A 15885-nucleotide genomic window follows, 5' to 3' on the forward strand; every position below is an offset into this window, starting at 1 on the left:
AAGAGGTTATTGCAGAAGGTCAGGGGACATGGAGTTGGGGGTAGGGTGTTAGCGTGGATAGAGGATTGGTTGTCAAATAGGAGGCAGAGAGTGGGGGTCAATGGGTGCTATTCGGATTGGCGGTTGGTGACTAGTGGGGTGCCCCAGGGGTCGGTGCTGGGGCCTCAGCTATTTACCATTTATATAGATGATCTGGAGGAGGGAACCGAGTGCAGGGTGTCGAAATTTGCTGATGACACCAAGATTGGGGGAAAGGCAAATTGTGCGGAGGGTGTGGAGAGTCTGCAGAAGGATCTAGATAGGCTGGGCGAATGGGCCAGGAAATGGCAAATGGAATTTAATGTTGGCAAGTGTGAGGTGGTCCACTTTGGTAGGAAGAATGGTAGGAAGGACTATTACTTACGGGGCGAAAAACTGCTGCAGGTGACGGTGCAGAGGGACCTCGGGGTCCTTGTGCATGAGTCGCAAAAACCCAGCTTGCAGGTGCAGCAGGTGGTCAGGAAGGTGAATGGGATGCTGGCCTTCATAGTGAGGGGGATTGAATATAAAAGTAGGGAGGTCTTGCTGCAGCTGTATAGGGCATTGGTGAGGCTGCAGCTGGAGTACTGTGTGCAGTTTTGGGCGCCGCACCTGCGCAAGGATATTTTGGCCCTGGAGGGAGCGCAGAGGAGGTTTACTAGGCTGATACCGGAGTTGAGGGGATTGAGCTATGAGGAGAGGCTGAATAAACTAGGCTTGTTCTCGTTAGAGTTTAGAAGAATGAGGGGAGATCTCATTGAGACGTATAAGATGATGAATGGGATGGATAGGATAGAGGTGGAAAGACTCTTCCCGCTCAAAAAAGACAGTAGGACTAGGGGGCACAGCCTCAAGATAAAGGGGAGGCGGTTTAGAACGGAGTTGAGGAGGAACTTCTTCACTCAAAGGGTGGTGAATCTCTGGAATTCTCTGCCCGTTGAGGTGGTGGAGGCTGCCTCGCTAAATATTTTTAAGAAGCGGGTTGATGGGTTCTTGATAAGAGAGGAGATTAAGGGTTATGGGGAGAGGGCGGGAAAGTGGAACTGAGCCACAACAGATCAGCCATGATCTTATTGAATGGCGGGGCAGGCTCGAAGGGCTAGATGGCCTACTCCTGCTCCTATTTCTTATGTTCTTATGTTCTTATGTTCCTTGGAGCCTGGCATGTTTTCCCCCTTCAGAAATGGAATGCCAGCACTTGCCACTAACCTTGGAATCTGCTTGCCAAGGTGTCAAAGGGTTTTCCTGGAAATCTCCTCGGCAATTAATTCTAATGAGAGTCCACTTTGCAATAATTATTAAAATTAAATAATTGCAATTGATTAGTCAGTCCATGTACAGAAGCATGAAACACACCAAGTGCAAGTATTTTCAATATCTGTAAAGCAGAATTGTGAAAAATCAGCAATTGTTGATTTGATATTTCACTAATTTGTTTTTCTCTTTTTTTAGGGATGAACAACATCGTGATAGAGATTATCTGCTTGAGAGAAGAGACTTAGCTATAGATTTCATTTTCTGTTTAGTTTTAATAGAAGTTTTAAAACAGGTAAGCTAGTTTTGTTTAGCCAATTCAGCTGCCATTTTTAATACATTGTGTTTACACTCTAGCTTCACCTCCACCGCAGAAGGCCATTTAGACTAAAGACATGCCCATGTAGACATGTAGAAAGGGTCCGTTATGAAAACAACCTAGAGCACAATCTGATCTATATAAAATCTGTGGAATAAGTAACTTACTGGATATGGCAGAGAAGGAAGATGAGTGTGTTTAAATAAGTGACTTGTTAATATTAACCATGGATAATAGCATCATTGTGGGTGAACCATGTTTCTAAAACGTTCCATGGCTACAGAATCCAAAAGACTCAGAAGCGCTCTATTTTATGACTCCTTGATGACTCCATGTTAAATCACCCACCAGTCTTTGGCTATCCTGGTCCTAAACTCTTGATTTGCTTCCTAAACCTCTTTGCCTCTGCACCTGTCTTCCTCCTTTGAAGACCCTTCATAAAACCCTGCCCAAACTTTTGGTCAACCCTCGTAATATTTTCCACTTGATATCAATTTTTTTCTGAATCGTTTTGGGTTGTTCTTCTGTGATGAAGATATTATGCAAATAAAAGTTGTTGCTTCCATACCAGTAGTGTTCATCATAAAAGTTGCATCTCACTTTTTATTTCTGCAAAATTAGGTACCAACATTAAGGAATGATTATGGATATTTTAATTATTCATTTTTTTAAATTAATGGCCAAAATTTTGGGGGGGAAATAAATAATCAAAATGATAACCAACCTAAGCAAAAATGTTTACATTTGTGGGAATAAGATTTCATCTTTTCCAATCATGTGTTTTTCTGTATATTGCTATCTTTCATTTATTCCAAAATGTGTGTATAATACATACTTAATATTAAATCAAATAGCAATACTTTCACAGACAGAATCCTGCGGCGATTAATTCATATCCTGCCTCCCAAAAACATATCAACTAGGTATAAGTCAGAAATGTGATGGAATACTTGCCTGGATGAGTGAAGCTTCAACAACACTGAGGAAGCATTCCACCATCCTGAACAAACATTCACTTCTCCTCCTCTGACATGTGGTGGCAGCAGTGTGTACCATCTAAAAGGTGCATCACAGGAACTCACCAGTCTTCTTAGAGAGCATCTTCCAAACCCACAATCTCTCCCATCTAGAAGGACCAGGGCAATGGATGCATGAGAAGACCACCACCAAGATGCCCTCCAAACCACTCACTAACCTTTACTTGGGAATATAAATTGCAATTCCTTCACTGTTGTTGTGTTCAAATCCTGAAACTCCCTCTTTAACAGCACTGTGGTTGTACCTGCACCACATGGATTGCAGCGGTTCAACAAGGCAGTTCAGCACCACTTTTTTGAGGGCAATTTGGCATCATCAATAATGCTGATCTGTCTAACAATATCCACATTTCTTTGTTCATTCTTGGGACATGGGTGTTGTTGGTTGGCCAGTATTTATTGCCCATCTCTAGTTGCCTTAGACTGGGCCATTTCTGAGGGCAGTTGAGAGTTAACCACATTGCTATGGCTCTGGAGTGACATTTAGGCCAACTTTGGAAAGGATGGCAGATTTCCTTCCTTAGAGAACATTATGAACCAGATGGGTTTTTCTGACAATCAACAACAATTTCAAGTTCATCAGTAGATTCTTACTTATAGATTTTTTTTATTGAATTGAAATTCCACCATTTGCTATGGTGGGATTCAAACCTAGGTCCCCAGAACATGAGCTGAGTTTCCAGATTAATAGTCTACTGATAATACCACAAACCCATCACCTCCTTTCTTCACATACTGTTAACAAAAAAAAGTGCCTTTTACTTGTATCTACATTTGAAATAGAAAGGTATAAAATGCTGATGCTTAGAAGAGGTGGGGTGAAATTATACTGTTACATTTTGTTAAGGAAATATGAGGGATTAGGGTGGAATAATTTTTTTTTGTAAAGTCTTAAACTCACTGAAGCATAGCAGTTATGATTTGTAAGGGGATGGAGAAAGTACATTTTCACTCGTCCATGTAGCAGAGAAACATGCTACCTGGATTACCTACAGTTTAGAAACATACATTCCGTAATAATGCTGATGAGTTGATTGCTTTACAGATTCCTCTTCATCCAGTGCCAGATGCTTTAGTACATGAAGTTCTGAACTTGGCTTTTAAGCACTTTAAACACAGGGAAGGGTAAGTTGGCTTTCTGCCTTCACAGTAAGTGTTTTATGTACAAGTCTGTGGCTGCTTGCTGAAATGTACTGCTTTGCCAATATTCGATGTCAAACTCTCATTACCCACGCAAGTTCAATTAATCTTTAACTGATGTGTGGAATTCTGTAGTGAATAGTGTTCCCTTAGTTAATAACCATTCAATTACAATGTCATTTACTAGTTAACAAAATGTTTCAAGGCCCTTCTCAGAGAGGTGAATTAGGGAACAAATACGGAATTACGAAAGGAAATTGGGAGGAGTCGCTAAAAATTTGGTGCAATAAATAAACTTAAATAAGGTTTTTAAAAGTGGGCAGAGAGGTGGAGAGATAGAGGTTTCAATAGTTTTGGAATGTCTGACCAAAATACCTGTGACCAAGTAGTAAGGAAAATTACTAGAAAAGTTGGAGCTGACAGACCAACAGTTGTGACTGATTTGGGGCTTAACAACATTTCAGAGATGGGGTGAGCAGGTCTCTAAAGGAATTTGTGGACAAAGGATTATAAACTTAATTAATAATACAAAATGCTGGGGAAAAAAAAGTCAGCAGGTCAGGCAGCATCTGTGGAGAGAAATCGAGTTAAAGCTTCAGGTCGATGATCTTTCATCAGAAAATCACTGTCCATATCTGATCTCAAACTAAATCTGACTTGTCTGTCAGTTCTGATTGAAAGATCATTGAGCTGAAAAGTCGACTTTGTTTCTTTGCACAAATTCTGCCAAACCTGTTGTGTTTTTCAAGCATTTTCTGTTCTTATTTCAGATTTCTTGCATTTGTAGTACTCTTCTGTTGAAGAAGAAAGATGCGCCTCTGAAAGAAGTAATCAGTGAATCACTAGAACAGTATAGCAGAAAGCTGTTCTCCTCACTGACCAATATAGCAGGTGGAATTGATGTTTGAATAATAAGAGGAAGGAGGCATGATTAATCAGATAAGTCACATGAATTTACAAAAGGGAAATCATGCTTGACGACTGTATTGGAATTTTTTGAGGATGTAACTGTAGAGTTGACCAAGGTGGACCAGTGGATGCAGTTATTTAGACTTTCAGAAGGCTTTCGACAAGGTTTCACATTGAATCAAAGAATCCTACAGTGTAGAAGGAGGCCATACGGCTGATCAAGCCTGCACCAATCACAATCCCACGTAACAGACTACTATGTAAAGTTAAGGGATTCAGGTAATGTCTTGAGATGATTAGAAATCTGGGTTAGCAGATTGGAAACAAAGAGTTGGCATAACTGATTGGCAGGCAATGGGGTACCGCAGAAATCTGTGCTAGGACCCCAGCTGTTCACATTATATATTAATAATTTGGAAGAAGGAAATAAATGTATTATTTCCAAATTTGCAGATGATTCAAAGATGGTGGAAGGGTGAGCTGTGAGGAGGGTGCAAAGATACTTCAGCATGATTTGGACACGTTGAGTGCGTGGGCATATGCATTATAGATGCAGTATACTGTAGATAACTGTGAGGTTATCCACTTTGATCACAATAATAGGAAGACAAATTATTACTTGAATAGGTGGATATTCAATGAAACCTTAGATTGCAGGCAGTAAAGAAGGCAAATGGTATGTTAGCCTTCATAACGATACGACTTAAGTATAGGAATAGAGATGTTTTATTGCAATTGTATAGGGCATTGATAAGGCTGGAATCTGAAACAAAAACAGAAAATTCTCGAAAATCTCAGCAGATCTGGCAGCATTTGTAGACAAAGAATAGAACTAACATTTTGAGTCTGGCTGACCGTTAGCTCTACTCTCTCTCCATAGATGCTGCCAGACCTGCTGAGATTTTCCAGCATTTTCTTTTTTGTTGTTGTTGAACAAGAAACGACAGACTGGTTAGCTTAACATGTCATAGAGAAACTTCTGGAACCTATCATTAAGAATGTTATAGCGGGGCACTTGGAAAATCTCAATGCAATCAAGCAGTGTCAGCATGATTTTGAGAAGGGGAAATTATGTTTGACTAATTTATTAGAGTTCTTTGAGGAAGTAACAAGCAATATAATTAAAAGGAAAATCTGTGCATGTGATGTACTTAGATTTTCAGAAGGCATTTCACAAGATGCCATATCAAAGGTTATGGCACAAAATAGGAACTTGTGGTGTAGAGAGCGACATACTAATATGAATAGAAGATTGGTTAGCAGAGGGATAAATGGAAATTTTCAGGTCCTTTCCATAACCCCACACACAATAGGAGGCGTAAATGGGTAATTTTCAGGTTGGCAAGATGTGACGAGTGGCATGCAATAGGGATCAGTGCTCGGGCCTCAACTATTTGCAATTTATATCAATGAATTGAATGAAGGGATAAAATATATTGCTGAATTTCCTAATGACCTAAAGATAGATAGGAAAGTAATTGTGATGAGACATAGATAGGTTAAGTGAGTGGGGGAAAAAAATTGCTAGATGGAATTTAATGTGACAAGATGTAAACTTATCCGGTCTCGCAGGAAGAATAAAAAATCAACGTATTATTTAAATGGAGAGAGATTTGCAGAACTCAGTGGTACAGAGAGATTTGGATGTTCTGGTATATCAATCACAGGAAGTTAGTATGCAGGAACAATAAGTGATTAGAAAAGCAAATGGGGTGTTGTTATTTAATATATATGGGGAATCAAATATAAAAGTAGAGATGTTTTGCTATAGTTGTAAAAGGCATTGATGAGAATGCATTGAAGTCTTAGATTGCAGAAGGAGGCCATTCTGCTCATTGGGGTCTGCACTGATGCTCCAAAAGAGCATCTTAACTAGGTCCTTCCCATAATCCCATGCATTTACCTTGGCTAATACTACACATCTTTGGACACCAAGGGATAATTTAGCTTGGCCAATCCACCAAACCTGCACATCTTTGGACTGTGGGAGGAAATCAGAGCACCTGGAGGAAGTCCACGTTGACATGGATAGAAAGTGCCAAGTCCACACAGGAATGAAACCCAGGTCCGTGGCGCTGTGAGGTAGCAGTGCTCGTCACCATGCCACCCTGTGTTCGGTTTTGATCTCTATTTGAACAGTTTGCCGTTCTCCTTGTTAGAAGTAGTTTGCAGAAGGTTCACTCAACTGATACCTAGGTTGGGGGTTTATCTTACGAGGATAGGTTGTACAAGCTGGACCTATGCCTATTGGAGTTTAGAAGAATGTAAGGTAATCTTATGGAAATGTATAAGATCTTAAAAGCACTTGACAGGTTGGATGCTGAAATTATGTTTCCTCTTGCGGAGAAGACTAGAACTAGGGGTCTCCTGCTTAAGACTGAGACGAGAAGAAGGCCGAATGGCCTACTCCTGATTCATATGTTTGTATGAAATTGCATACTGCAGGATCAGAGCTATGTCAGTTCATTGAGCCAAATGGCCTTTTTCTGTGTTGTAGCAATTATATGATTCTGTTCTATGTTGGAAATCTGAAATAAAAGCAAAAGTTCTGGAAAACCTCAGCATCTGGAGAGAAAAACAGAGTTAACATTTCAGATTGAGTTAGCTTTCATTAGAACTTATGATGAAAGATCACTTTACCTGAGGCATTTATTCAATTTTTCTTCTGACCTATTATTTGCATTGTGTGTACATATTATTTTATATGAAAGTGTTTTGTTAATGATTGAGTAAAACTTTTCCCTTGGTTATTGACTCTTAATTCCACTTTTCTTGTGTTTGGAGGTTGTAAGGTTGCCAGATTAAAGATTTTATCCTTGGTCCAAGCAGAGTATTTTGAAAGGCATATTTGAAATTGACAAATGATTACCATAAGCCTGAACAGTTTATTTTCTCATGCAGATTAAGGATCTGTTCTGCTACAGGTTAAGCCAGGGCTATTGTAAATATCACATTTTGGCTGTGACAGGTCTGCATCAGGCAGGTTATCCCGTGCTTGTTAGTTTTGTTTGTAATGTGATATAAACAGATTTAATTTGATGGGGGCTGATGGGAAACATTCAGATGTACAGCAGACTGGGCAGTGTGTGAAAGATGCTGTTCTTGTTACATTTGCACTTTAGGTGCAAATTTCATTCAGGTATTTAACTGGGCTTCATATTTATATTTTGAAGTATTTCGGTATTCTCAGTACACGTGAATCTGATTCTAAGTATGTAATTTCCACAGTCACTAAAGCTTATTTCTCTTATTTTCTTCTCTTCCTTTTCTGAGCATTGCATTTAAGCCCAGAATTGCCAATGTGCACCCTTGTTTGCAGGAATTAGTCATTGGCAGTTGGGAATGAAAATTCTGAGTTAATTGTTTTGACCGCACCCCAGGATTGCATGATTCACTTAATTTGAAAATTTTCTCCCCAGTGGAATATGACATGTTTTTATTTATAAACAAATTTTCTGTGATGGTGTCTATTTTCTTTCTTTTGCTGTCTATGATTGTGACTGGATTCTATGTTGTTTTCCAAATAAGAAACATACAGAACAGCTACAGAAACTGTCAGTGGAGTGGGGCAAACTACTTAAGTATTTGTTCATGTCAATGCCAATGATATGGGGAGGATTCAGATTCTTAAGCAAAAGTTCTGGGTGTGAAGAGGTTGAAGAAACTGGATCTTGAAAGTATTAATCTCATGGTTGCTAATTGTAACAATTTTCAGGATTTTATGCTAAGTATTCTAGATATAGCTGCTCATTCCCACCTTCACGTTTCATGCATGAAGAGCCCCTTTCATCGTCCAGTATGTAATTCGATAATGGTATGACCTGGGGAGATTGAAAAGTACTCGTATCACGATGACACAAAAATTTCAAACCATAAACTGTTTTACTTTTCATGTGATAGGTGAATGGATTTTACTCAACTTCCAAAATGTGAATGGTTACCTTTATTACAATGTTATTGGAAAGATATTAAAAAGATGCCACCACCTTCTCTTGAGGTATACGGTCACTCTCCAGCTAAGCAATTTGAGAATTAGCTGGTTATTGCTTTTCTTTACCTTGCTGCTGAAACCCTCGTGCTTACTTTGCCTGAGAAACTAAATTAAGCCCCTAAATTTGTGAGGTCCAATGCTTGTCCTCCTGAGCTGTCATAGGTCAGTTCTGATGTGTGAATTTGAGACCCTCAATATTAGCTTAGTGTAAATGGAATAAGAGGAAAAATAAGCTATTTTTGCGCAATGCCAAACAATATTTGTGCATTGCACAGAGCTAACTCAACCCTAGCTGCAAACCTTTTGTTTACTAATTGCCACCCAAATTCTTTTGCTGTTCAGCCTGGATTTAGCCCTGCTGTTTTGATGTTGTGACAAAATGCAGAGTTCAACATTTTGGAAAAAGTATTTGGTTATATAGGTAAAATCCAGGTCATTGCACTAATAATTTCAATCCATAGTTAATAGGGAGACAAGCTTATTGCTATATACATGCTATAGGAAGGAAAGGTTCAAAGTATCCTCACAAGCTCAGAATCCTAGAACTCATCATCAGCAGTAGCCACTCTAGAAGAAGATTGAAACCACCACCTTTTCAGGGACATCTTGGATGGGCAACGAAGTCCAGCCTTTCTTGTGAAGCGTACATCTCAAAAAAAGAAAATAATACAAGAAAAACTCATTTAATCTGTATGCCTAACTCTGAGGCAAGACTGGACTGTATTGACAATTGGACAATTGATCCGAATGGTGGGCTGGGACACGTCATTAAGGGAAGGTTAACTGGAGCTGTAATGAAAAGTTTAAACTAATAAGGAAGAATACACTGTGTGGAAGGGAGAGTAATATAGGTAATAGAGAAGGTGAAATAGGTTAAGTTTGACAAAAAAAAATCAAAATGTGGAAAAAGAAAAAGGAACATTTGCAAAATCAAGAGAATTGGCCAAAACAGTTTACTCAATCATTAACGGCAAAACACTTCCATATAAAATGATACGTATGGACAGTGCAAATAATAGGTCAGAAGAAAAATTGAATTAATTGCACAGAGTGTGACAGAAAATGAAGAACTTGGCTGATTGTTAAAAATAGAAAATCATGATACTAGAAATATGTATTAGAATAGGCAATTGAATACACTTAAGAATTTCAAGAATTATAAGAAAGAAAAGGAAGAGAGATAGGACTTTGGCCTGGATTTTAGGCAGAGGCAGGGCCGCACCCAACCCCAGGCTTAAAAGTAGAGGTCTGGGCCAATTTTATGGCTGAAGAACCACTATTTGCATAGGAACAGGATTCTGGCCCTATGTGTGAACAAGTCTTTTGACCCCAAGTGCGAGAAGGTGTGAGGAAGTACTTCCTCTGAGAACTGTCCAAACTGATGCTAGTCCCAGCAGTGCAATTCGAAATGGTGGCATGCAGGAATTGAGGAACCATGGATTCCAATACACTGGGATAAAAAGACAGAAGAATATTTGCTACATTCAACCCCTTTTCAATTAATATGTTGCTACTTCAACAGAGAAGTATTGTTTAATCTGATTTTGGCTAATGTGATAGAGTAGTTTTGTTTCTGAAACAATGGAGAACAGGAAGCATGCAGTCACCACGATATAGTTATATAGTTAAGTATAAACCTATTTAAGTCAATACAAATTGAGGGCAAGAGTACTTTACTAATAACAATGCAGTTACAACAAGATGAAATGAATAGATTAAATGAATAGACAATTAAAAATAATACCATAGATCAGCAATGGAAAGTGTTTGAATAGTAGATGGAAAAGATATGAATCAATTATTTTTCAGGAAGCAAAAAAAGGGTGTAGTAAAAGCTGCAGCCCCATTGATAATTAGGGAAATTAAATTAGATTATGTCAAAGATGAATTTAATAAAGTCATTTGATACTTGCATGACTGATTAAAAAGATGAAGGAAACTTTGTATAGGGCATGTTTATTGCAAGAGGCTAGGATTGTTAGTGGCTGCTCAGAAATTGAGAAATTTGTAGCGAACATAGAATACTACGGCACAAACAGGCCCGTCGGCTCACAAGTTGCGCCGATCATATCCCTACCTATCAGGCCTATCTATAACCCTCAACCCCATTAAATCCCATGTCCTGATCCAGAAGTCTCTTAAAAGACCACAATGAGTTCGCCTCCACCACCACTGACGGCAGCCGATTCCACTCACCCACCAGCCTCTGAGTGAAAAACTTACCTCTGACATCTCCTCAGTACCTACTCCCCAGCACCTTAAACCTGTGTCCTCTCGTAGTGACCATTTCAGCCCTGGGAAATAGCCTCCGAGAATCCACCCTATCTGTACCTCTCAACATCTTATAAACCTCTATCAGGTCGCCTCTCATCCTTCGTCTCTCCAGGGAGAAAAGACCTAGCTCCCTCAACATATCCTCATAAGGCATGCCACCCAATCCAGGCAGCATCCTTGTAAATCTCCTCTGCACCCTTTCAATAGCTTCCACATCCTCCTTGTAGTGAGATGACCAGAACTGTGCAAGGTACTCCAAGTGGGGTCTGACAAGGGTCTTATAAAGTTGCAGCTTTATCTCCCTACTCCTAAACTCAATCCCTCGATTAATGAAGGCCAGTATACCGTACGCCTTCTTGACCACATCCTCCACCTGTGAGGCTGATTTAAGAGTCCTGTGGACCTGGACCCCAAGGTCCTTCTGATCCTCTACACAGTTAAGAGTCCTACCCTTGATATTATAAGTGGAGTGAGAAAGTGGCAGAATTTTTTTACATGCACTGGATTTCATGAAAAAGGCAGTTATTTAAATTATTGCCCTATCAAATATGGATGTAGGTTATTGGTAAAACTGATTTGATCATGGCGGATTGATGTTTGACAAACAGATTGTAGATTCTGAGGAAGCTTGGAAAGAAGCTGTGACCAGAATTTTTAAAAATTCAGCAAAAAGTCAAACTACTGGTGGCAAAGGAAAAGTAGACAAGGTTAATCTAAGAAATTGTAGGCTAAGTCTTAGTTCAGTTGTTGGTAAACTCCTAGAGGTTGCACAGTATGATGAAATGACTAAGCACTTGGAGAAATATAGACATTTAGGAGGAGACCATATAGTTCTTTCAACATGTATCACTATTCAGTGAGATCATAGTTAATCGATGACCTAACTTCATGCATTTGCCCTTTCCCCATGTCCCTTAATACTTTTGGTTAACAAAAGTTTATCATGTTCAGATTTAAGATTAACAATTGACCTCACAATTGACCATTTCAAAAGAGTCCCAAACTTCTACCACCCTTTATGATTTCACTCCTCAAGGTCTGGCTTTAATTTTTAGGCTGTGCCCTCTAGTCCCAGAATCTCTGACCATTGGAAATAGTTTCTCTCAATCTACCCTATCTATTCCTCTTAATTTCTTAAAGGCTTTGATCAAAACATTCCTTAATTTTTAAATTCCAGGGATTGCAACCCTAATGTTTGTAAAGCCATCTCGCCCAAGTATCGCAGTGGGAAGTGTGAATAGAGTCAATGGATGGGAGACTGGTTTGCATGATGGATTGGGCTACTTTTACAATCTTTTGTAGTTCCTTGAGATCTTGGGCAGAGCAGGAGCAATACCAAGCAGTGATAAAACCAGATAGAATGCTTTCTATGATGCATCTGTAAAAGTTGGTGAGAGTTGTAGTTGACACACCAAATTTTCTTAGTCTTCTGAGAAAGTAGAGGTATTGGTGGAATATCTTAACTATACTGTTGGCATGGGGGGCCAGGACAGATTGTTGGTGATCTTGACACCTAAAACCTTGAAGCTTTCGACCCTTTCTACTTCATCCCCATTAATGTACACAGGGGCATGTTCTCCTCTATGCTTTCTAAAGCCAGTGACAATCTCCCTCATTTTGTTGACACTGAGGAAGAGATTACTGTAGCTGCACCAGTTCACCAGATTCTCTATCTCATTCCTGTATCTGTCTCATCATTGTTTGAGATCTGACCCACTACAATGGTGTCATCAGCAAACTTTAAAATCGAATTGGAGGGGAATTTGGTCACACAGCTATAAGGAGTATAGTAGGGGGCTGAGAACACAGCCTTGTGGGGCACCGGTGTTAAGGATGATCGTGGAGGTGGTGTTGTTGCCTATCCTTACTGATTGTGGCCTGTGAGTTAGGAAGTTCAGGATCCATTCGCAAATGGAGATGCTGAGGCCCAGGCCATGGAGCTTGGAGATGAATTTCGTGGGAATAATGGTGTTGAAGGCTGAGCTGTAGTCAATAAGTAGGAGTCTGACATAGGTGTCCTTGTTATCCAGGTGTTCTACATAAACAGTCTAGACATGGAAATTAAAGAAATTCATTAAAAATTTGTTGATTTCATCCAGTTCGACTGAAAGGAAAATTACAATTTAAGATTGATAGACTGAGATGAGCATTTAGACTAGCAGATTAGGAAAAACAGATGATAGATGCAATCCATTGAAAGAAGATGAACATAGAACACTACAGCAGAAACAGGCCCTTTGGCCCACAAGTTGCGCCGATCACATCCATACCTACCAAGCCATTGAACTATCTGTAACTCCCAATCCTTACTCATCCAGAAGTCTACTAAAAGACCCCAGCGAGTTAAGAACATAAGAACATAAGAAATAGGAGCAGGAGTAGGCCATCTAGTCCTTCAAGCCTGCCCCGCCATTCAATAAGATCATGGCTGATCTGCCGTGGCTCAGTTCCACTTTCCCACCCTCTCCCCATAACCCTTAATCCCCTCTCTTATCAAAAACCCATCAACCCGCGTCTTAAAAATATTTAGCGAGGCAGCCTCCACCACTTCAACGGGCAGAGAATTCCAGAGATTCACCACCCTTTGAGTGAAGAAGTTCCTCCTCAACTCCGTTCTAAACCACCTCACCTTTATCTTGAGGCTGTGCCCCCTAGTCCTACTGTCTTTTTTGAGTGGGAAGAATCTCTCCATCTCTATCCTATCCATCCCATTCATCATCTTATACGTCTCAATGAGATCTCCCCTCATTCTTCTAAACTCTAACGAGTACAAGCCTAGTTTATTCAGCCTCTCCTCATAGCTCAACCCCCTCAACTCTGGTATCAGCCTAGTAAACCTCCTCTGCACTCCCTCCAAGGCCAAAATATCTTTGCGTAGGTGCAGCGCCCAAAACTGCACACAGTACTCCAGCTGCGGCCTCACCAATGCCCTATACAGCTGCAGCAAGACCTCCCTACTTTTATATTCAATCCCCCTCGCTATGAAGGCCAGCATCCCATTCGCCTTCCTGACCACCTGCTGCACCTGCAAGCTGGGTTTTTGCGACTCATGCACGAGGACCCCGAGGTCCCTCTGCACCGTCGCCTGCTGCAGTTTTTCGCCACGTAAGTAATAGTCATTCCTACCAAAGTGGACCACTTCACACTTGCCAACATTAAATTCCATTTGCCATTTCCTGGCCCATTTGCCCAGCCTATCTAGATCCTTAAGAACATAAGAACATAAGAAATAGGAGCAGGAGTAGGCCATCTAGCCCTTCGAGCCTGCCCCGCCATTCAATAAGATCATGGCTGATCTGTTGTGGCTCAGTTCCACTTTCCCGCCCTCTCCCCATAACCCTTAATCCCCTCTCTTATCAAGAACCCATCAACCCGCTTCTTAAAAATATTTAGCGAGGCAGCCTCCACCACTTCAACGGGCAGAGAATTCCAGAGATTCACCACCCTTTGAGTGAAGAAGTTCCTCCTCAACTCCGTTCTAAACCGCCTCCCCTTTATCTTGAGGCTGTGCCCCCTAGTCCTACTGTCTTTTTTGAGCGGGAAGAGTCTCTCCACCTTCTGCAGACTCTCCACACCCTCCGCACAATTTGCCGTTCCACCAATCTTGGTGTCATCAGCAAATTTCGACATCCTACACTCGGTTCCCTCCTCCAGATCATCTATATAAATGGTAAAAAGCTGAGGCCCCAGCACCGACCCCTGGGGCACTCCACTAGTCACCATCCGCCAATCTGAATAGCACCCGTTGACCCCCACTCTCTGCCTCCTATTTGACAACCAATCCTCTATCCACGCTAACACCCTACCCCCAACTCCATGTCCCTCAACCTTCTGCAATAACCTCTTGTGAGGTACTTTGTCAAACGCTTTCTGGAAATCCAGAAAGACCACATCCACCGGCTCTCCTCTATCCACCGCCCTAGACACATCCTCATAGAACTCCAGTAAATTTGTCAGACACGACTTCCCTTTAATGAAACCGTGCTGCGTCTGCTCTATCAAGCAGTTCCCTTCAAGATGCCTCGCAATTTCCTCCTTAATGACGGATTCTAACATTTTACCTACCACAGACGTTAAACTAACTGGCCTATAATTCCCCGCCTTTTGCCTGGCACCCTTCTTAAACAACGGCGTAACATTAGCCGTTTTCCAATCCTCCGGCACTTCCCCGGAATCCAGCGACGTCTGGAAAATAACCACCAAGGCATCCACTATCACCTCCGCCATTTCTTTCAGAACCCTCGGATGCATTCCATCCGGTCCTGGGGACTTGTCCACAATCAGCCCCTCCAATCTGTCGAGCACCGCCTCTCTAGTAACAGTAATGTCATTAAGACCCTCCAGTCCTACCACCTTTCCATCACTAACACCCGGCAAATTATTTACGTCCTCCTCCGTGAAGACAGAAACAAAAAAGTTATTCAATACCTTAGCCATATCCCCATCCCCTACCACTAGGTCCCCTTTCTCATCCTCTAAAGGACCAACGTTCACCCTAGCCAGCCTCTTCCTTTTTATATATTTATAAAAACTCTTGCTATCCTTTTTTATATTAAGCGCTAGCCCAGCTTCATAGTTTCTCCTACCCTTCTTTATCAACTTCTTTGTCAATCTTTGTTGACATTTAAACCTCTCCCAATCCTCTTCTCGCCCACTACTCTTAGCTACTCTAAATTCCTCCGCTTTTAATTTAACACATTCCTTCACCTCCTTTGTTATCCACGGCTTATTACCTCTCCTCCTACTGTCCTTTTTGACCATCGGAATAAATTTCCGCTGAGCACCAAGAAAGATCTCCTTAAAGATCCTCCACTGCTCCTCAGCAGACCCTCCCTCCAACGCGCTCCCCCAGTCCACATTCGCCAATTCTTCTCTCATCCTACCGTACTCCCCTCTATTCAAACAAAGTACGCGTGTCCGGGAACCCACTTTCTCCTCCTCCA

At 41.0% G+C, this 15885-nt stretch overlaps 1 protein-coding gene across 12 annotated transcripts in view; it reads left to right on the forward strand.

The window, feature by feature from the left end:
- Positions 1–15885, forward strand: part of fryl (furry homolog, like) — a 474495-nt gene that overhangs the window by 211789 nt on the left and 246821 nt on the right. For all 12 annotated transcript variants that reach the window (XR_013886541.1, XM_080187850.1, XM_080187842.1 and 9 more), the window contains 2 exons: positions 1471–1567; positions 3674–3753. Coding sequence is in view for 11 of the 12 variants with exons in the window: in XM_080187850.1 (XP_080043976.1) it covers positions 1471–1567; positions 3674–3753 (177 nt within the window). In the remaining variant the exon portion in view is untranslated. The remainder of the gene's footprint in view (positions 1–1470; positions 1568–3673; positions 3754–15885) is intronic.

Source organism: Carcharhinus amblyrhynchos, chromosome 1, assembly GCF_965287045.1.
Source record: "Carcharhinus amblyrhynchos chromosome 1, sCarAmb.v2.hapA, whole genome shotgun sequence".
Classification (NCBI taxonomy): Eukaryota; Metazoa; Chordata; class Chondrichthyes; order Carcharhiniformes; family Carcharhinidae; genus Carcharhinus; species Carcharhinus amblyrhynchos.